The sequence below is a fragment of the Anopheles stephensi genome, chromosome 2, assembly GCF_013141755.1.
Source record: "Anopheles stephensi strain Indian chromosome 2, UCI_ANSTEP_V1.0, whole genome shotgun sequence".
In the NCBI taxonomy this organism is placed as follows: Eukaryota; Metazoa; Arthropoda; class Insecta; order Diptera; family Culicidae; genus Anopheles; species Anopheles stephensi.
Window position 1 is genome coordinate 39,737,599 of NC_050202.1, and position 20,538 is coordinate 39,758,136.

Here is a 20,538-nt window from a genome sequence, read left to right on the forward strand (position 1 = left end):
TCCTTAATATTCCCCTTCAATACTAAGCCTTTTTTTAATTTTTGCTTAATTTCTCAAGGTCAAGCGACAGGAATGTAGCACCGACACACTGGACATTTCATCTTTATCATTCAACGTTATGTATTTATGTAATATATAAGGGGTTTGCTGATAGGTTGTGTATACGAGTACAAGTGGAAGGTGTAATATTTTTTTTCTTTTTCATGCATTCGCCTCCTATTCGCGTAACAATAATTTGTATAGTTGGAAATATGTTGCCTCCCCATAGTACATAATTCTTTTTGTGTGTGTGTGTGTGTGTCGACTCAGCGTGCGATTGCTTTACAAATTAACCGAGCGTAAACAGTATATGCATAAATCTATGGAACGTACCAACTTTTACATAAACGAATGTACCACGTTCGCCTACCGGCCTTAAGCTTTTCGTACAAATAAATAAATTTCGTGTGATTATTTAAAAATTAAACAAAACAAAGGAGGAATAGTCATCACTGATTGGGAACGCATTGATCGATGAGCAACGAATTCCATTGCACGATCGCCCTGAACTGCCCCACATCCTCTCCTCATTTTACTCCGTTTCTCTTTCTACAACATTACACGTGTCACACCTTTGTGTATTACTAACCGTTTTGTTTCATTATATTGCTTTGCCAACTATTCAGTAGCGTGAACTACTTCCTTCCACACATGCACGCGAATACGCGTTCCCCCTGTTCCAGGAATTTGTGTTTTCAATTAATGCATCCCCCATTCAACGGCTCTCGCTTTGAATAATCTCGCACAGGACGCAAAACGTTTCGCTTGTAAGGATTCGATCATCTAACGCTCCTCCACACATTATAGGCGTGAGCCACAACTAAACTCGGTACACTCGAATGGTACAAGGTTTCCCGGCATTTCCTGTAACATCACAGCACAAGTCAATCGAACCTTACCTTAACGCATCAAATCAGCCTAAGCCAGGTTTGATCCTTCCTCACATCTGACCTTTGCTAGTAGTATTCACACGTGCCTGATTACGTCCTCCTCGTCGTTCGTGCCTCTCGCTGCATTATCCTGAACTGAACTAAAGTACGCCTAACGTAACGTAATAACGCCTATTTGCCACATTTGCAAATTGAAATCATCATCGCAAAGCTTCTGTTTGTTTGTTTGTTGTCAAACTTCTATGTGTTCCTCCTCCTACTATCATTAGATTATGAACCTAAAACCTTTCTATTTAGCTGATAGTTAGTATTCGTTTTGTAAAGCATCTGTTTCGCCACATCTCAACACTCGTCAACACAACGACCGTCTTCGTGCCCCATGGCCCCATGTCGCGTGAACAATGTCGGCACGACCCCATATCCGTCATATCCTACACAATGTACATTCTTATCTGAACACCGAATGAAACGCGCATTACATTTCACTTTTAGCTAGAGTTTTTGTTTTTGGGGGGGAATAAGTTACTGACTTATACACACATACACATAGTGACGAACAATCAACAACGTGGGCAAGCGCAGCAGTAGCAGCAGATACAGATCTGCTAAAATGTTTCAGTTAAATTACAATTCATTACTATCGCACCGCAACTCGCAAGGACCAGTGTGCGTGTGCTAAGTCCCATTGTTAAGTGCTATTGGATTAACATGCATCTGAATCTGGTTACTTGTATGTTTTTTAACCTCATATAACCGTGTAACACTCCATATAGACCGTAACTGCACGTAGAATTGCTACATATGTTATTCTTTTGCTGCTGAAACGTCAAATATTTCTTGCCTTACAGTTCATTTGTTCTAAAAATCTTCACTCGCTAGTCAGCTGGTCAGATTTTTTTTTGTTTTTGTTGGGTTTAATTGATCGTTTGATATATGTTTGTATACCGTTCTGCTACCATTAAAACACTATGTTGCTGCTTTTGTTTCCCGTCCTTCGTGGGGTTCTTCTATGGTAAATCATTCAAGTGTAAAGAGCTTTTGTGGCTCATGTGGCAAATAATTAACAGCATTTTTCCATTTCTCGGAAGGATGTTTCAGTTCCGTGGGTATAAATTGTATTCCCGTGAGCTCCGTGTTTCAACGTTGTGGCAATTTATTTCAACAGTTTTGTTGGAGTTAGAGGTTTGGTTGTGTTATTATTAGCATTTTTATTCAATGAATGATAAGAAAAAAGTATTTCCAGTATATATAAAGGGCTAGTAGCTTGATCCGTAATGTCGTCTTTCTTTCTGAACTGAACAATCATCATCGGAAACAATTCATAAGGAGAACCGGAGTAAATAGAAATGGTTTCTTTCAATGGAACGCAATGTAGGTAAAACCGCGTACGAAAAAAACATGTCCAATATACAGAAATAAATACAAAAAGGAAATGAAATAAAACATCAAACCACAAAGGTTGAAATAAAACGCATCGGGGTGTTGATAAAGACGCATTGGAAAATTAAATTCATATCCATAGAAAATAAAACTGTTTCCAGTTACTGTCGAATCGCCATCACCTCCGAATGCGCTCACTTGGACACTATGGTCGATGCCGCATGCCGTTACTATGGAATCACGGAAGCTCGTAGCAAAGTAGGCAGCTCGTGAGTCGAAGCAAACGTTGAGCGATTCGACTGTAGCTGGAAGCAGATGTAACTCCCCCGAAATGTGTAAAATGCTGTTAAAATTTAAGAAAACCTGCAGTTAAACACTACATTACTGAAGAAAACATATTTAATTGTTTTACGATACGTTGCTACCTTTTCCAAGAGCACTACAGCGCCAAACGATATTTGGATAAGGGGTCAGATTTCTGGCTGGCTATACATGTTATAATATATTAACAGTTTATAATACTCTTTCCCTGCCCACCTCCGCATAAAGGCATGGGGGTAATAAAATAATGGTACTTTCCTGTTTTATGCTCTATCCTATGCTTTACTACGTCACTTCCTGCCAATGCGATCCATTCTTAAAGAACGCCAACCGGCCCCAGAATGTATATTCTGCAATGTGCCGGTGCTTATCATACTTCCATAAATAGTGACATAGCAATTAAACGATGCAACGCGGTGTGATGTTTAAAAGTGCACTTTCGATCAAAGTAAAACATCAACGAAAAGGACAAATTATCACATTAGCTTCACTCTAGCATTTGCGCCTTTCAGTACTTTGTCCGCGCCTTCCCGACCCCTCCCGCAAAGCCCTAACCAGAGTCCATACAATTACTATTACTGATGATATTATTTTGAAACTGTCTTTTCCGATCGGGAACGATTCCATTCCGTCCCAGGGTGAGGAAGAAAAGAGGTACGCTTCTACTACACAAAAGGAACACACGTTACAGGTTCGATGCATTAAACACTCAAAATATTTCTCGTAAAACAATCGGGACTAACGTGTGATGTTTTTTTTCTGTTTCTTTTTCTTTTCTTCGGAAACGCTTTCCATTCCAGATGGAATGCGATATTCTTCGACTTCAGTCGGTCGAAAAGTTCGGGAACGTGTGGGAATAATTAAACTATTGTAGTAACGTTCTAACAAATTATTACCTACCCCTCTCTCGATTCACACGCCCGGCCGTTGTTAGAGCATGTTGGCGCTCTAGTTGGAGAATAGATTCTGTTGGCTCACGTCACTCTCGAACTCAGTCCAAGCGTTGTTAAGCTCCATGAATATCATTTTCGCCATACTTTCATTCTCCGTACCAGTGTGCTGTAAGACAGGGAAAAACAATTGAAAATAAATCGATAAAGCTCTTAACGCTGGACTATCGCATGATTGAGTTAAAGCGTAGTGAGTGAGTGGCTAGTCGGCACGGAAAGTTAAATCACAAGTGAGCTGAAATAACTCGTCGTGATGATTTAAATGATCTAATTGCATTGCTATGATTTAAATCATTCACTCATTCTGGCTCAATTTCAACTTATTATTGCTATAAATATAACCACTGATGTTTCCTAAAGATATGTTTGCTTGTATCGTGATTACGCTCGTACGTAACGTTGCCCACTTTTTGTATCCTTCCAATAGATACGTTCATTGAATTGATTACTTTAGTACCGCTATACGATTATAAAAATATTATTTTATATTGAAAGCAAAAAAGTTCAACTGAAAAATGCTAACTCAATCAAAGGAACTGGTTGAAAAGTACATACCTTGTCGGGATGTACGGCGAGACACGCTTTGCGGTATATTTTCTTCACATCTGCTGCCGACACCAGTTGATGCATTTCACACTTTGTCCACTTAGCGCCAGGCCACAGCACAGTATGCACGGTGCAGAGTAGTGCACGAATATTGTTCTTTTTACCTTCAGTCTGGAAATAAAAACGAGAAAGAAAAAAAAAACGATAATTACAATGCAATTTAACAAAAGACCGTTGGTCAGCAAGCTTTACATACCCATTCCATCAGTTTCACCCTTTCCGGGTCCATCTCCTTGACCAGCTCCTCCTTGCGCATATCGTTCATCGTTCGCGGTCCTTGGTTTTTGGTACTACCGAACGAGTAACCTTGCTGGCCAAGAATGTCGCCAAAAATATCCCCCGAACGGAGACCACCACCACCCGGCGCTGCGTCCTTTGCATTGCCATTGCTACCATTCTTCGGCGGTTCGAAATGCAAACGACTGTAATCGGGACGGGCCGCCGTTGACGGTTGGCTAGGATCGTTCGGGCTGCGCATCTGATGGTTCGGCGTCGATGGTGCCCTCGGCGACGGGTTCGCCGTGCTAGCGCCACTGAACTGATGGGTCGGGCTGGAGAACTGTGTCGAACGAGGGCTGGGTGTAGTTCCTGGTTTAGCACCCCAACCGCTGGCAACGCGTGCACCACTGCCTGCACCTCCTCCTCCTCCGAGACCTGCTGCCAAATTGCCGATATCTGCAAACGGATCTTTTGATGCAGCACTATTCGATGACGGTGGTGGTTGCTGTTGTGGAATCGTTGCGGTAGGTTGCACCGAAGCAGCGCTATTGTAGATCGATTGCGGAGCAACCCCAGCGAACGCATCGAATCCAAAGCTGTTGTTTGCATTGCTTGCAGACGCGTCCGATTGCCCGGCGCCGTTCGTGAAAGGGGCACCACTTGCTGGCTGCGCTACACCACCAAAGTGGTCAAAGTTAAGATTGAGGCCATTTAAATCACTGCTCGATTTGGTAGTGGGCAGGGTGGTGCCCCCACTGGGCACCGGTGCATCGTCAAGCGTTCCGAATATATCGTCCAGTACGGCCGTTGTCGTGCTTCTGCCAGCAGCAGCCCCGTGCGCTTCACTGCCACTTTGCCCAGTAACGACCGGCGGTGAAAGTCCACCGAGAAGATCGTACGTTTCTTCGATCCGCGGAACCGGCTGTGCATCTTCCTGCGGCTGCCTTGCTTGACTAGATTTGTTTAGATTTAAAAGATCGGCTTCTCGCTCCTCCATCCCGGTTCCAGTTGGTGGAGTACCGGACGCTGTCATTCGCGACACATCATCACCCAACACTCGGTGCGCTGGTTGTGGTGACGGTGGTGCCGGTCGTGGCGGCGGAGGTTTATGTGGTGCAGCCGAATCTCCGCTTCCCTTACTGCTGGGTTTTGTGACAAAGTTGTCGACGTTCTCTTCATACTCCAGCTGAGAAGCGAAAAGGGTGCGAGGATCGCGCGAAGCTTTCGGCGTATTCCAGGGCGGACTGGCAGATGGCGGACGTTCCGAGTCCCCCACGAAAACGCTCAGAGCAACGCTGAACTTTTGCGGCACATGCTCCACATCTGGCACCTCGTCCAACTCCGACCGATCGTAATTGATCAACGTTTCCTCCTCGGGTATGAAGCCGGTGTGAAACTGTAGCTGGCATATCTTAATGCCCTGCGGTCGTCCTATGCCACCGAGTGCGTTCCGGGCATGGTACAAGCTGATCGTAACATCACCGCACACGGTGACATTCATTGCGAGTGCAATTTTTCCCTCCGATGTATGATACAGGCGCATCCGTTCGTAGTCCTGCAGCGTACAGAATACCGTACGATCGGCCGTTGCTACCTCCACATACATTCGGCAGCCGTCGCGTGCCTTTGTCATGCGGGGTACGGGTGTCACTGCGAGAGATACTAGCGTTACCGGCTTGTAGTGTGGCAGGTGCGGTACCGACCGGACAATGTCTCCCAAATAGTAAAGGTACCGAAGCTCCGAGGCGCGCAAACTGGGTGGCGTTCGTTTGATAGCAAACATTTGCATCGCATCTTCCGGTTCCGTTACCAGCGAGGCATAGATCAATAAAGCACACACAACGGTCGCTGCCAGCGCACGACCACAGTCAGGGCTCTGGATGATGACGATCGTTTTCGGATCGGCACTCAGAAACCCGTAGATATCTTCCACGAGCGAGTACAATCCGGTCAGTACCGGAGCTTTGCCACTTTGCGGCGGAACGGGAGCGTAAATAAAGCCGGCATCAACCGTCCGGACGGGGGGTGGCATCCGGGGACAACTGTTCCGACCGACCAGATTGTATACGCTCAGTTTCGTGGGTTGGTAGCGACTGTCCAGGAACAGCTTTACGTCCTCGATGTTGTTCGTGCGGTACGTCGACTCGATGCCCTCCGACGGACACGGCATCACTATGATCCGCTGCGTAATGTAGCTCATGTCAAGGTCTGTGCGGGCAATGCTCTGCTGCACTGTTTGCATCACCTTCGACGAGGTGTCTTTCAGATTTTTCAAAAAGCTTCCCGCACCGCCCTTTATCGAGGAGAATAGACCGCCACCACCACCGCCACCTATCGCTGGCGGGACCGGTTGACTAAACTGTTGCGTGTGAGGCGTTGGATATGGCGATGGTCCAGCCTGCACCGGAGGTGCCATACGCACCGGATCAGGAGGACGCTGGGGGTACTTGTTTCGAAGCGTACCGTCGCTAGACACCGGTACGGGACCGCCCGGCGGACAAACGGGTCGGGGTGGTGCAGGCCGTTCCGGTACTACACCACCATTCGGTCGATTGTGACTCGGGCTGGGTGCCGGTGTCATGCCCGTGAGGGGCGAATTCAGTGGTTTGCCCAGTAATCCTAGCGGGGCCTTCAATGGCCATCCCTTCGTCTCCGCGACGGCAGCCAACCGTTCCAGTATCATGGCCGTATCGAACCGTTGATTCGGATCGATTTGCAAACATCCACGGATCACTTCATTGAAGCATGCGTACCGCGAATCAGTCGCTGGAATGGTATAGTTGGCGTTTATAATACGCAGTTTGGCCGAATCCTCGAACGGATGCTTGCGGTAGCAAAGACAGTACAAAATACATCCGAGCGCCCAAACGTCCATCTTGATACCGATCGGATGGTTGGCCCAGGTATCGAGCTGCTCCGGTGCCCGGTACATCGGAGTCGTGCACCGTGTTAGTGCATCTTCCAGCGTATCGCGCTGCTGCGCGTTCCATGTTACGTCCGGTGCGTAGCTATCCGTGGATGCCGATCCAAAATCGCACAGCTTCAACAATCCATCGCTTCCAATAAGAAAGTTTTCAATCTGAAAATGGTGACAAAAAAGGTAAACAATCACATCGTTCCACCTACAGGAGACGCGTGCAAACCTTTATATCCCGATGATTGATGGGTTTCGGTTGGCTGTGTAGATGGGCAACGGCTTTGGTGGCCTGGTAAAACACCCGCAGCACCGTTTCCGGCGCGAGATCCTGCTCGAGACAGTCGTACAGCGAGCCGCCTTTGCAAAGCTCCGACACCAGCAGATATTCCGCCCGGCGCTGCGAGTTGGTGCTTTGTGGTCGATCGATGAAGGTGGCGGCCACGAATTTTACAATATTCGGGTGGCCAGACACCTGCTTGTGGAAGTTGATCTCGCGTATTATGTTATTGCACTCCTCCTTGTCCGTGCCGAGCAGCCGCTTCAGTGCGTACTCCGTGTTGGATTGCACGTCCTGTGCCACGTACACGTAAGCAAATCCACCTGCACAAAGAAAAGGTACGCAGAAAATTAGATAATGCGGCGCGACACGGTGCGTCCCTTCCCGGCTCGTTTGAAAGGACCACCAACGCGAGTGACCTTTGCCCACACAACACACATAGCATGCTGCCAGTCGGCCAGCCAGTGGGCAGGACGAAAAACGCTTTCGTTCAACCCACGCAGAGACCGTCACGCGAGTATCCTTTTGACTGCGTTTGACATTTGCGCTGCACTGGACAAAGGACGGCCGACGGTCGGTAATTCGATACCGAAAGCTGATTCCGGATGAGTAACAGCTGGCTGAACGACCACCACCTATCGGCACCGTCGCCTTTGTCGCTCGATCCGTTATCGATAACGATAAAACTGCGGTCCGCGACACTAACCTTCCGCTATAACGCGTTTGATACGCAGCTTCACGTTAGCCACCTCCACCGCCTGGCCCACGAAATCGTTGTCCAATCCATTCGAGGGTGTCGCATTGAAATAGTTTATGGCCGATTTCAAGAAATCACTCATCTTGTCCCCGAGTTCGCTCGCACTGCGCGATGTTTGCCCGCACTTTTATCAACGTTGGTGCCCTCTCCGTGACCCTAAAGCTGTTTCCGTTTTTCAGTTTCGTTGCGTTTTCCTGCGTGTGTCAACTGAACTGGGCTAGTCGATCCTAATCGCGAGACACCCCCTTTCATAGAACGAACGGAGTTCTTGCTTCTTTCTTCCCGATAATCGCACAACGACGACGACGAGCCACGAAAAGTCACCCACTTGCGCTTGTATTGGGCTTCCGTCTCTTTCGCTCGGTGTTGTACGCACTGTCAAACACCATTTTCACCACGCTGTCAACAAACGACGTTTGTACGCGTGGGTCGACTACTCCCATGCGTTCGACATCAATTGCGAGGAGAGTATGTTTATTCGCGCAGGAGTTCGATTTGCTGCCGGCATCGATAATGCATGTTTTTGCCCTTTTCTAAACCGCATTCCTGCCCTTTTCATTGCAATTCGTACGCACTTTGCCACGGCCGCCCTTTGCAGCGATCACACTGACAACTGTCGGAATCGGGCGCACTTTGACAGCTGATTTTGACGTAACCACAATCTTCACAAGTGAAATTCATTGTTCGCAAAAAAGAAATTTGTGATCTCGGCCAGACACTTGCCCATTTTGTGTTTGTTTTGTTTCTAGCCCAATACCTGCTCATCAGTACTCCTAGTCGCCCCAAAGTGCAGCACATCGTATTGGCTTTATCGCTTCCCTGCTAAGTGCACCGAATTTGCTACTTTTACCCGTAGGCATGTCGCACCAAACTGGCATCAAGGGTAGGTTTTTTGCGGGCGAACCTGATGAATGCGTGCATAATCTTTTTTGTTGTTGTTGTTGTTGGCACCAGCGCTTTGAGTTGATTATCAAAACGAACGACGGGGTATGACGAATCTAATTGCTTTTTTCCTTCGTCCCCCCAGCAAACGCCGAGCTGTTGAAGTTTTTTGGCAAAAGCAAGGATGGAAAGACGAGAGTGCTGAAAGTTTCTATCGAGAATGGTAAGCTGTGGGAAATTGGCCGTAGCTTTGTCTGAAAGTAGTTTTGACCCGTTGCTACATTTCAGAGGAACTTCGACTGGTAAGCCACAGTGATGTGAAACGAGACTGGGAAAAGGACTACGATACGTTGGTAAGACCGCTGATAGAAGAGAGCACGCCTTGCTACATCCTCTATAGGTACATTTTGCGTTAGCGGCGAGCAAAGAGATTGACACTAACATCATCGGGTTTTCCCCCTCTCTGGCAGATTGGACTACAAAATTCCCACCGGATACGCATGGCTGCTAATGAGCTGGGTGCCGGAATCGGCAACAGTGCGGCAGAAGATGCTGTACGCTTCGACCAAAGCGACGCTGAAGCTCGAGTTCGGTTCGGGCCACATCAAGGAAGAGCTTAACGCAACGACCAAGGAAGAAACGACGCTGCAGGGTTATCACAAGCATCGCGTTGACTTCAGTACGCCGGCCCCGCTGACCAGCCGCGAGGAAGAGCTGGCTGAACTGCGCAAAACAGAAGTGAAAACAGATTTCGGTATAGACACCAAGCAACAAACGCTCGGCGGCATTAACTGTCCCATATCGGATTCGGTCGCACAAGCGCTCCACGATATACGCCGTGGCGGTTACAACTATCTCCAGTTTCGTATTGATCTCGAGGAGGAAAAGATACACCTTGTCAAGGCGGACAATATCGAGCTGACTGGGCTGCCGATGCAAATCCCAACCGATCACGCTCGCTACCATCTGTACATTTTCAAGCACCATCACGAGGGTACCTATCTGGAGAGCGTTGTGTTCGTGTACTCGATGCCCGGGTACAGCTGCTCCATTCGCGAGCGGATGATGTACTCAAGCTGCAAGGGACCATTTTCGGCTACGATCGAAAAGCACGGCATACAGGTGGCAAAGAAGCTGGAGATTGACAACGGTGCAGAGCTGACCGAAGAGTTTCTCCACGAGGAGCTTCATCCGCGCAAGCTGAACCTTCGGCCGCAGTTTTCGAAACCGAAGGGCCCACCTAGCCGCGGAGCTAAAAGACTGACGAAACCACAGGCTGTCGAGTAAGAAGTGTTGACGAGGCTAATAATCGAACATTAGCATTAACAGGGGTCACTATGAAGGCGCTATACTACTACGTTGCTAGCTAGAACACCTGCCCGACGCACCCACCTTTCATCGCATTTTGCATCGCATTGTGTGGCAATACGCTATTATGTATTTTTTGTCTGTTTGTGTAGACAACATAACTTATTGAACCCATTTTACGTCGCTCCGGAAGCAGAAATACAGACACAACAAGTAGAACAAAACCCCATTCGCAACACATTAGACACTTGCAGCAATGCACACGCAGTCAGAACCCGTGTACAGTATCAAAAGTATTATAAAGTTCATCAACATTAGAGAGCATCAAAATAGCATCTTTGGGGAGAAGGGAGCATAATGCCAAAAACGAAAAAAAAACATTTCTCGAAATCGAAAACAGATAATAGGGATCGTGCGTTTGCCTCACCAGGCAATCCCAATGGGTACGACAAATGCGGGCTTGTGTCGTTAAATGTACGGCCAACGAGATTACAGGACATCATTTACAATTAAAGGTTAACGTTGCCTGTTTTAGTTCGTGCTCCATGAGCCATCGCTTCACAGTGTCACTGCATGTGCGCATAAGTATTTAAAGTGAAATTGTAATGTAGAATAGCTACACTTTATCGGAGTTGTAAGATGTGCTTTACCTTACCTAACTATGTTATCGCTTTCTTACGCAAGCTCAAACTATCCAATCAAAACTTCCAATAACACGATCGAACTGAATAAAATATTATATTTTTCAAAAAATAGAAACTCGTCATATTTTCATCAGCGATTAGAATCCTTTGCCGGTGTGAAGTGCATGATCGCGATCCCGGCCTACAGCCTACTGTTGTTTGCGTGTAGAGAATCGCTTTGCAGATGACCTTGAACGCAATACAAATAAACAAACCTGTTGGCATGGAGAAAATCTAGTTGTCAAAGGAAACAACTTCAAGACGCCAAAAGATGGCGCGCTAAATGTACGAACGGAGTGTACACAGTCTCGTCGACGCTCCAGAACCATGGAATCAGAATTCGAGGGCTTTTGCTCCGGTAAATAAACGTACAGCCTCAATGCTGCAGTGACAGTGTGTTTGTGTTTGAAACAGTTTTATGCGTGCTTACAGGCAACCAAATACTGACCAAACATGCAGACCGCTGGCAAAAGATCAGCTTCGGCGTACCGGTTCTAGATCGGCTCACGGACGGTGGTGTCTGTTGTCGAGGAACTTTCGAAGTTTCCGGAGATCCCGGTTCGGGAAAAACACAGATCGCCTTAAAGCTGGCACTCTCAGCTCAACGCGAGGTGCCGGATGCATCCGTCGTCTACATATGTACCGAGCATATGTTCCCGTCCGGAAGGCTTCTACAGATGGAGCAAGAGTACAAACGCAGGCACCCGCATGATAGCGCAATACAAGCCCGTAACTTTGCGGATCATATACTCGTCGAGCATGTACGATGTGTGGTACGTACCCGTCACCATCTTAACGTTCGTCTTGTCGGTATACAAGCTTTCCCTTAATTACAGCCCTCTTTGATGGCGTGTCTGTTTGACCGGCTGCCAAAGCTGTTAGCGAAAACAAGGATCGCCGTGCTTATCATCGATTCCATCACTAACCCATTCCTGGAAGAGACGAACTACGTTTCGCGTGCCGAAACGTTTCGTGCGATCGTGCACGACTTGCAACAACTCCAGGAGCAGCACAATTTTGCAACATTCGTCACAAACCAGGTACGTGCGGTGATTGATTCTGCTACACTCGACGATCAGCGACTCGTTCCCGCGCTGGGGCTAGCCTGGAGCTCGCTGGTGCACACCCGTTTGCAGCTGTCCCGAAATCTGAACTCCAGTGATCGACGCTGTACGGTAGTGTTTGGACCGTCTTTGAGCCCGAAGCATGGGTACTATTGCATCGACGAGTCGGGTCCGGTGGATGCGGTAGTACACACGGACGGAACGGAACCATGTGAATGAGAGAAATCGCTTCATTGTTGTTTACACACCTGCAGTAGTAGTTCTACAGATTTATTATTGTTCGTAAAGATAGACCTATGTAGTATGAGCGATCGGTTGCGGATCGGTGAGATCTTCTTTTTTTCGGGTTTACCATACACACCAATTACCAATTAGTCTCTCGACCAAATACGATCAAAAGTATAGTATATAGGGGGGATGGATTGTTAACAGTACATTACATAAATGGGCTCGTTTAGGAATGCCTTCTAAACAGTGTTCATTTGTCTAAACAGATACCTAAGAGCGAAGATAACATTCACCTTTGGCAAATATAGTAAGAAGAGTTGACCTTCTGTTAAGCATTCAGAGCATGGACATGTGTGTATGTTCTGCTTTTTGTTTGGCTATTGTTTATGCGTTGTTTTCTCTTTCTTTTTGTTGCAACGAGTCCCTGGTGCCGGTTTACAATTTAAACATTTTCCCTAAACTAAGCACATGTTCTTGCTACCGAAGTTGTTTTCTATTTATATATATTTTTTTGTTGAGTCTTTCTTCTTTAAAATGCCGCTTTCACGTACGCTAATAATCATAATCATCTCTAGTCTAGTCTCTGTTTATCCGTATGTTTTAAAACATTTCTCACTAGTTTTGGTTTGTCTTTCTTGTTTACGAACGGTGGTGGGTAATGTCGTTTTTAAAACGTTGATATCTCAATAACAACACGTTAGGAGTAGAGTAGAGCGGTAGCCGTTAGTACAATTAGGTGTGTAAGTATAGCATTATTAGTAGCAGTTTTAGTAGTAGTAGTAGTAGTAGTAGTAGTAGCCGTAAGGTAGCTCGTTTTGCCAGTACACACAGTGTGCAGCAGCAGGTATCCTCGCAATTTGATGGCCGCTTCCTGTTGTCTAGTGAAATTAGATTGTCTTAGTAGTAACATTACACAGCTGATAGACACGGTTTGATGTTTTTTTTTTTTGGTTCATCTTACTATTTTGTTGCCTATTTTGTCCGTTATTTTTTACGACTAAACGCTATTTACACATCACATTCTGTAGAATACCCGATAGACATTGGTTTTGGATTTGTTTTTCCTACGATACAAAACAATTAGCCGGCGCACGTTTAGCAGTAAACACAAGGGGCTGTAGTATATGTTGTTCGGTTAGTGCACATAGTTGTTTAAGTAGTAAACGATAGGTTCGAAAGTAGCAAACCGAATGGAGTAGCATCCATCTATAGATTGGCCTATTCAATCTGACTATTGGATATTACATTTATGTTAAACAATAAACTTGTTTGTATGCACCAATTTCAATCTCTTAGCAAAAATATAGTTTATCTACTTAAAACCACAAGTATTGCATTTTATGCGGGGACAATGTTTTTTTTTTCTTTTCTTTTTCTAATATAGTCTGCAAATCTAGGTATCGAGGCATTGCAACGCATATCGAATATCGATTTCAAGCAAAAACAGGGTAAACGCAAACGCATTTAAATGCGCAGCACTGCGAAGTAGTGGGGAAATAACAGGCAAAAGTTAATTTATCACAGGCGTATCTTTTCTTCCAGAAAATATTCGAAGTCCTTTGACGGATGTCTGAAAAGTTATGGGGATTAGGCGGTTAGAATTTTATGTACGTTTTACAGTAAGCGAAATTTGGGACTAGTTCATATAACAGTACAGCAAAGGTAATAACGAGAAATGTATCATGCTCCGTTGTCGAGCACATGCTCAAGCGAAAGATGGTTCTATCATGAGTTTGGCGTCAGATCGATCGGACCACCATCCTATGGCCCAATGGAATGATGAAAAACAATAATGTACACAGTATCTGGTTACACGTTATCATCGCCCAAACCAACTTTAACACACATTAACATCAACACTGAACGATGTACTTTCAAAATACGACCTATTTTTAACCTACAACCATACCCTGCACTGCTAGGAGCTTTTCTTCAGTTTTTGGAACTTGCTTATGTTATAGGTCCATCATCAAAGGATACGGACCATCATCTTACTAGCGTGTCTAATTACAGGCGGATTCTGCCAATTTGATTCATTGTTTTCTTCCATCGTCTACTAATCGCCTTTTTTGGTTTTGGTGAAAAATGTAGAAAAGCTCTAAGAGTTTATCCATATCTAATGCAATGCAGACGGCGCGCGCTGCTAGTAGTATCCCGGGATGTATTTTTTAAATGATTACGTACTTACAAACACGCACACCCAAAAGACACAGACACACATTTCATGTTGTTCCTTTTTTTTTGTACATCATTGTGTTTGAGTCTATTAAGCTTATGGGAATGTATTTTCAAATAATGAATAATGATCGAGATGTGCGAAAGAATTGTTCGACAACTGAGGAAAGATCTTACCAATGCATAACTATGATCAATGTAAATCAATCGTCTATCTAACTAGTCGCAAATCGAACTAAACTAAAGGTAGAATGCATGATCGAACCAGAGAACTATAATAATTAACTGTTAGGTATGTACGGTAACGGCAAGCACAGCATCTAATCTATCGACAAAAAGCAGCATTGTCAAAAAACCAAACAAAACGTAGAACTACAAATCGAGCGATTTTGGCTTTACTGTATAAAAAGAGAACAGCAAGAAGAAGGCTGGCAAATCAATCCGTACAGATCGAGTACCAGCAACGAGTATATCAAGTTTTTTTTTAAAGAGCACCTTGACGCACCCCATTATCTAATGGTCTAAGCTAGTCTAGTAGTTTAACTTTACGCCAAAGAGGTTAGGAATTGACTTTACCTTCTTCTTTGAGCCGTTCAGACAGTCTTTGTACATATCGGAACGAAGGAAGCGCGAGTAGGAGTCACTCTTCATCAGATAAAACACGTGATCGGCTGCAACGTCGAAACACCAGCGGCTCGGCTGCGCGGCCCCCTCCTTTACCACCTCCCGTGCCAGCTCTAGCGACTTCGAGTCAATATTGACCGGGCAGGCCGCGTCAGGTGCGAGATACTCGTTCCAGATCGCTTTCGCCGCATCCTTTATCTGGGACTGCGGTAAAGCCTTCATGTCCTGAATCGCTTCCCAGAACCTGTGAAGTAAAACAAAAACACACGCACACACCAACACACACATCGGTTAATCGGTGCTGAACCGGGTGCTGAAGACGGGTATTACTTTAAGTTTTCACCACTAAATTCTTTATCAAGAAACTTGGTAAACTGCTCGCGCCCGATCGGATCGTTCAGTAACTCTCGCAAGCTGAAGCCCCACCGTTTGACACGCTTCATTGGAATGTCCTTCCTGTTGATAGAGGGAAGAAACGTGAGTGGATCCTACTCACAATGATGGACAGGCATCTACGAACCCGAGTTTCTCCGCATCCCAAAATTCAGTATTATCCGTGTGCCATGGATTGGGATGATCCGGCGCTGATAGGAAATAGTCAAACTCGCTATACTGCTCATAGTACGAAATGTATCTGAAACGTTGCGGGTGGAAAGATGGTGAGTGATTCCTGGCGGTTCGCGAGCCATGACACTACTGTACTTACGATTCAGCCACCTTCGAGACTTTAATCGTGCGTCGATCGAGCTTTTGCTTGAGCAGTGAAATCGTTTTTGCCATCGTTTCCACCGGATTGCTGTGTGCGGCCGTTCCGGCCGAACCGGACCCCAGCGACGATGCCCCCTTTCGGTACGCTTTCTTAATGTCCATCTCGGTCGTGTTGACGCATCCCGGCATTGGACGGTGCACGTCCCAGAACGCTCGTTCCTGCGAGTCCAACACTTTGCGCTCGAGCTTGTCGCGCTTCTTATCGACCTTGCTTTGCGCTTCCGCCTGCATGAAGATAAACTCCCATTTGCGGGAGAACATTTTCTGCAGCTTGGCCAGATTTTCGGCCTCGTAGTCGGCCAGCTCCAGCCGCGTCTTGTTCTGCATCGTGCGCTTGCACAGATAGATGGCGTAGTCGGTGTTTTCCGGCTCCCAGAAGTTGGACGGCCAGAAGTAGGGCGTCTGGAAGCGATAGAACGTACCATCGTTCCGCACCGTGAGCTGGTGGTCATCGATCGGGAAGAGATAGCCGTGGGACGCCAGCAGATGCGCCAGATGAAGCGCCTCACTAATGTCGTCGACCGTAAGGTTGGTCATGATCCATTGAATGAGATCCGCCCCGGTAAACACCGACGGCACTTTGCTCATGAAGGCTTTGACCGTGCGGACCGACACGCCGGTACCCTCGGTTTGCATCCGTTCGACGATGGCTTCCATTTTCTTGTACACCAGAATGTTGGGCGCATCCTGACCGTGGGGCAGGATCTGCTGCACCATATGGCTGCTGTTGGCCATTGTGCTGGGGCTAAAGCTTACGACCGCGTTGCACGACCCACCGCTGGTTGCTCCTCCTCCTCCTCCTACACCCGCACTGGACGATTTTGTCGGAAGACCCGTGGCACCACTGTTGGAGCCGGAGTGCATGTTTTTGGCAAGTTTTTCCTTCTCTATGTCAACGCTTTTCTTCGTAACCATCCTCCTTGCTACGGCAGCAGACGAAATTGGTGCAGTATTCTGTCTGTTGTTGTTATCGGTTCACCACTTGGCGTTGATGGGGTTGTGCAAGATATTTTTGGACACCCTTTCCCTTTCTCAGTCACCTCACGCACCTGACGATCGATTGTATATGGCACCTGAGAAAATGGTAAAAAAGGCCCACCTGTATTAAGACGCAAATGAAAAACGAAGGATGGGCGAAATTCACTCACTTGAATGGCTCCCGACTCCACCCCCAATTTTTGCACCAAACAGCCTTGGTCCAGGATGGGCCTTGGTCCAGGGATCTTGCTGCTAGTTGTTGCACAGTTTTCTTGTTGGCGTTTTTCCTGCGTATTGCACCGCGGTTGACACAGTTAGCACTTTTGGTGGCACGCCTCCGTCTCAGCACAAACGAATATCGTGCGGGTCAGTTCCGCGCAAACGATGGCCTACGGAACGATACATCCTCCCCAGCATGGCCAGCCACTTTTCTATTCGGTCGTGGTGGTGCGAAACATTATTGCCAGCCAGAGGAAAACAACATCCAGCCTACTACGATGATCCGCTGAACTTACTTGTTGGAGTGCAAAAATGAAAATGGAAATTTTCACATCTCTCCTGGCACGGACGGCAATGGACAAGGGCATGGACTGTCGCTGTGTGCGTGTGTGTATACGTGAAAATAAATGGGATTTTTGCCTATATTTGAGCGAAGTTTTCCACCATCCGGGAGCGGGAAATTATTTTTGGTGAGATTCGAAGAGAGCGAGACACTGAGGGCGAGATTGTATCTGTGTACATTGGGTGACAATCGCCAAAGGATACAGAGCGAGAACACGTACCCGAATATCCTAGATTTGTAGGGCGAGCGAGCGAACCAACAGACAGCGTGCTCGTCGATGGCAAGCTGATTGCAACATGTTTCGATTTTGGCTCTCCGAACGGGGGCTACGGTTGAAATCGAGCAATTAAAGTTAAATAGCTAAGCTTAGTTGCTCAAAGGGCTGAAGCAAATTATTTGTAATTATCAATAACATTTGAATTTTGTAAACATTTTCTGACCGAAATGAGAAGCACAATTTTGTGAGCAACGTGTTATTTACTGTGCATCTCAACTGTGCATTGCCTGCCCGCAAGTGGTGCAATAAAATTAAATCTTTAATCTGCTGCAATTAACGCTATCGGCTCGGTTTCGCAATAAACTAACCTGTCCATTTTCAATCCGCGCTCTACGTGATGTGATACGTGCTTCTTTCGAATGCATTCACGAGATAACACACAACAAGCTTCCTTCACACACTGAAATGCGTTATTTCGCTGGCTTTTTGTTTTATTGTTTAGACCCTGCCCCTCTCCGCACCCATTATCAGTCCCCGAAATGCACGTCAGTTCAATTGCACAATTCCTTGAACCACTGCTTGCTCACCGAACACTTCTGATTAACGCATGCCGGGCAGCGGAGGAGAAACTTTGGCCCAACGGTCGAACCGTTTGATAAATGGTGCCGCACCACGTCCGTGAGCGCATCTATAAACAGCGGATGATCGTTCGGAGCGGCCGCACGGCCAATCTTTTCCGCTCCAACCTCGTGCGCCAACTCCTGGCAGTATTCAATGTCCAGCTCGTGTAGCGTTTCGATGTGCTCATTCACGAATGCAATCGGTACGAGGATAAAGTTTTTCTTGCCCTGCTTCACATAGCCCTTGATGGCATCCTCGGTGAATGGCTCGAGCCAGGGCAGTGGGCCAACCTTCGATTGCCACACCAGACAGTAGGGTTGCGCCCAGCCAAGCTCTTGCATCACGTTCTGTACGGTTGCACCTACTTCCGAAGGATACGCATCGCCCCGATTGACCGCCCGAAGTGGTAGCGAGTGGGCCGAGAAAAGTAGCACCACGTCCTTCCGCTTCTCGGCGGGGAACTTTTCCAACTCTTTGCGAATGTTGTCGGCAAACGTTTTGGCCAGTAGGGGATGGGTTCCCCACCGATCGATAACGCTCCAGCGCGCTTTCTCTAGTCCGCTCAGGGAGTTCTCCTTGAAGTGTGAGTAGATTGCATTAAAGCTGGATCCGGATGTTGCACAGCTGTACTGTGGATACTGCGAGAACAGTACCACCCGTTCGGGTTGGTCACGCTCCACTTCGCGGAACGTATCCTCCGTTAGCGGGTTTACGTATCGAAACGCCACATAATGCTTGTGCGGTGCTGTTTCCGGCGATAGTTTGTCCAGCTGCTTGCACATCAGATCACCCTGCAGATTGGTCCACTTCAGAATCGGCGAACCACCGCCAATTTCGGCATACTTTTTCTGTACCTCTGGTGTGCGACGTTTCGCTATCCAAGGGCCAAGTTTGCTGTAAAGGTGGCATACATTAAACAAACGTCCAATCGAGAACGTTCCTTTCACCCGTCCGCTGTGACAACGTTGTTGCAAAGGCACACGTGTCTTTTTACCTCTGCACTGGTAGCTGAATCATGTCGCGGTCGGTCATAATGCGGTGCAGATAATCATGTACCTGGTCCGTGTTCTCTGGTCCTCCCATGTTGAGCATAACTACAGCCGTGCGCGGTTTGGTGGCAATGTTGCGAAACTGGTGGAGGCCTGAAAATGAATTTATTGAAAAGAAAAAAGAAAAACAAACAGATGTGTAATAGTGTAATTCACCAATCGATTGATATTATTTGTTTCCAACTCACGTACCATGAACGGCCGTACCACAGGAGAAACATTTCTTCAACAACGAATGCATACCGTTAGCATTGACCACTTTCACTTAATAATTGTAGCGATACGGGTCAACGAGACGTAACTTTATCGTCTTCTGGCTGTGATGAGGAGAAGCAAAAAACATACACTCGAAATCGCATTCACCAACCACAGCCGGCTAAACAACGTGCTGCTCCATCGGTCACGCGCGATGACAGATTGTGTTTTTGTTTTTATTTGTTTACTTGCTCAACTCTGTGGGACTGCACCAGTAGAACTATATTCTGAACATTTGCTGCCTTTAGAATACTGATTTTAAGGAGTTTAGCCATTCCAACTGTCCCAAATGCAAATATTTACATGATACATTGTAAACTACAAGCTCTAAATGAAAAAAAAAAAACACTTTTCAGAGTATACCAAGAGAGAGAGAGAGAGAACGTTCTCAAAACAAATACAAAACCGCAAAGTATGTTTCACCGTGGACAGAATTTTAATTTATTAATTTTTACCAGAAACAGTAATATACATAATAATACGTTGCTCATTGTCATGTAGAAAGAATGTAAATGGTAGACTGGTTTCCATGCATCATACGATTGGCACTTATCGTGTTGTTGCTACGGGAACAACAGTGGACATAAAACGTCCCCGTTGGTGAACCGGCCACGCGAAGGTATGGCCGATTCGGAAAAGGGGTCGCGCACCTTCCTTCGGACGTTGAATCGACGGATGCAACGTACCTGGCACAGGTCAGACAAGTGGCTTCATTCCCGGATTACCGGGCGATCTTCCAAAAGTGGACCTGATGGGAGGGTCGGTCGC

At 46.6% G+C, this 20,538-nt stretch overlaps 5 protein-coding genes across 7 annotated transcripts; 2 read left to right on the forward strand and 3 right to left on the reverse strand.

The window, feature by feature from the left end:
* Positions 1–95: 95 nt before the first annotated feature.
* Positions 96–8,848, reverse strand: LOC118507863 (cyclin-G-associated kinase). Its single transcript, XM_036047067.1, has 5 exons — positions 8,306–8,848; positions 7,549–7,922; positions 4,383–7,484; positions 4,136–4,297; positions 96–3,689 (listed from the first exon to the last, which is right to left on the reverse strand). Exons 1-5 carry the CDS (start codon positions 8,436–8,438, stop codon positions 3,579–3,581), a joined length of 3,882 nt encoding a protein of 1,293 aa, XP_035902960.1. The 5' UTR covers positions 8,439–8,848; the 3' UTR covers positions 96–3,578.
* A 141-nt stretch (positions 8,849–8,989) lies between these two features.
* On the forward strand, positions 8,990–11,305 carry LOC118507866 (twinfilin). Its single transcript, XM_036047072.1, has 4 exons — positions 8,990–9,239; positions 9,384–9,461; positions 9,527–9,638; positions 9,709–11,305. The coding sequence occupies exons 1-4, from the start codon at positions 9,215–9,217 to the stop codon at positions 10,523–10,525; spliced, it is 1,032 nt and encodes a 343-aa protein (XP_035902965.1). The 5' UTR covers positions 8,990–9,214; the 3' UTR covers positions 10,526–11,305.
* A 195-nt stretch (positions 11,306–11,500) lies between these two features.
* On the forward strand, positions 11,501–13,803 carry LOC118507871 (DNA repair protein XRCC3-like). The gene is made up of 2 exons (XM_036047078.1): positions 11,501–12,002; positions 12,066–13,803. Exons 1-2 carry the CDS (start codon positions 11,880–11,882, stop codon positions 12,510–12,512), a joined length of 570 nt encoding a protein of 189 aa, XP_035902971.1. The 5' UTR covers positions 11,501–11,879; the 3' UTR covers positions 12,513–13,803.
* Positions 12,930–18,300, reverse strand: LOC118507864 (regulator of G-protein signaling 7-like). 3 transcript variants are annotated; one of them, XM_036047070.1, is made up of 7 exons: positions 18,214–18,300; positions 17,237–17,662; positions 16,027–17,161; positions 15,841–15,954; positions 15,651–15,776; positions 15,273–15,564; positions 12,930–14,091 (listed from the first exon to the last, which is right to left on the reverse strand). In XM_036047070.1, exons 3-7 carry the CDS (start codon positions 17,001–17,003, stop codon positions 14,032–14,034), a joined length of 1,569 nt encoding a protein of 522 aa, XP_035902963.1. In that variant the 5' UTR covers positions 17,004–17,161; positions 17,237–17,662; positions 18,214–18,300; the 3' UTR covers positions 12,930–14,031. The 3 variants fall into 3 exon arrangements, with proteins under 3 accessions (XP_035902963.1, XP_035902962.1, XP_035902961.1); XM_036047069.1 differs by having other exon boundaries at positions 17,237–17,954; positions 18,214–18,297; XM_036047068.1 differs by lacking the exon at positions 18,214–18,300 and having other exon boundaries at positions 17,237–18,171.
* On the reverse strand, positions 18,294–19,902 carry LOC118507865 (ferrochelatase, mitochondrial). The gene is made up of 3 exons (XM_036047071.1): positions 19,708–19,902; positions 19,461–19,608; positions 18,294–19,360 (listed from the first exon to the last, which is right to left on the reverse strand). Exons 1-3 carry the CDS (start codon positions 19,754–19,756, stop codon positions 18,397–18,399), a joined length of 1,161 nt encoding a protein of 386 aa, XP_035902964.1. The 5' UTR covers positions 19,757–19,902; the 3' UTR covers positions 18,294–18,396.
* Between the last annotated feature and the right edge of the window lie 636 nt (positions 19,903–20,538).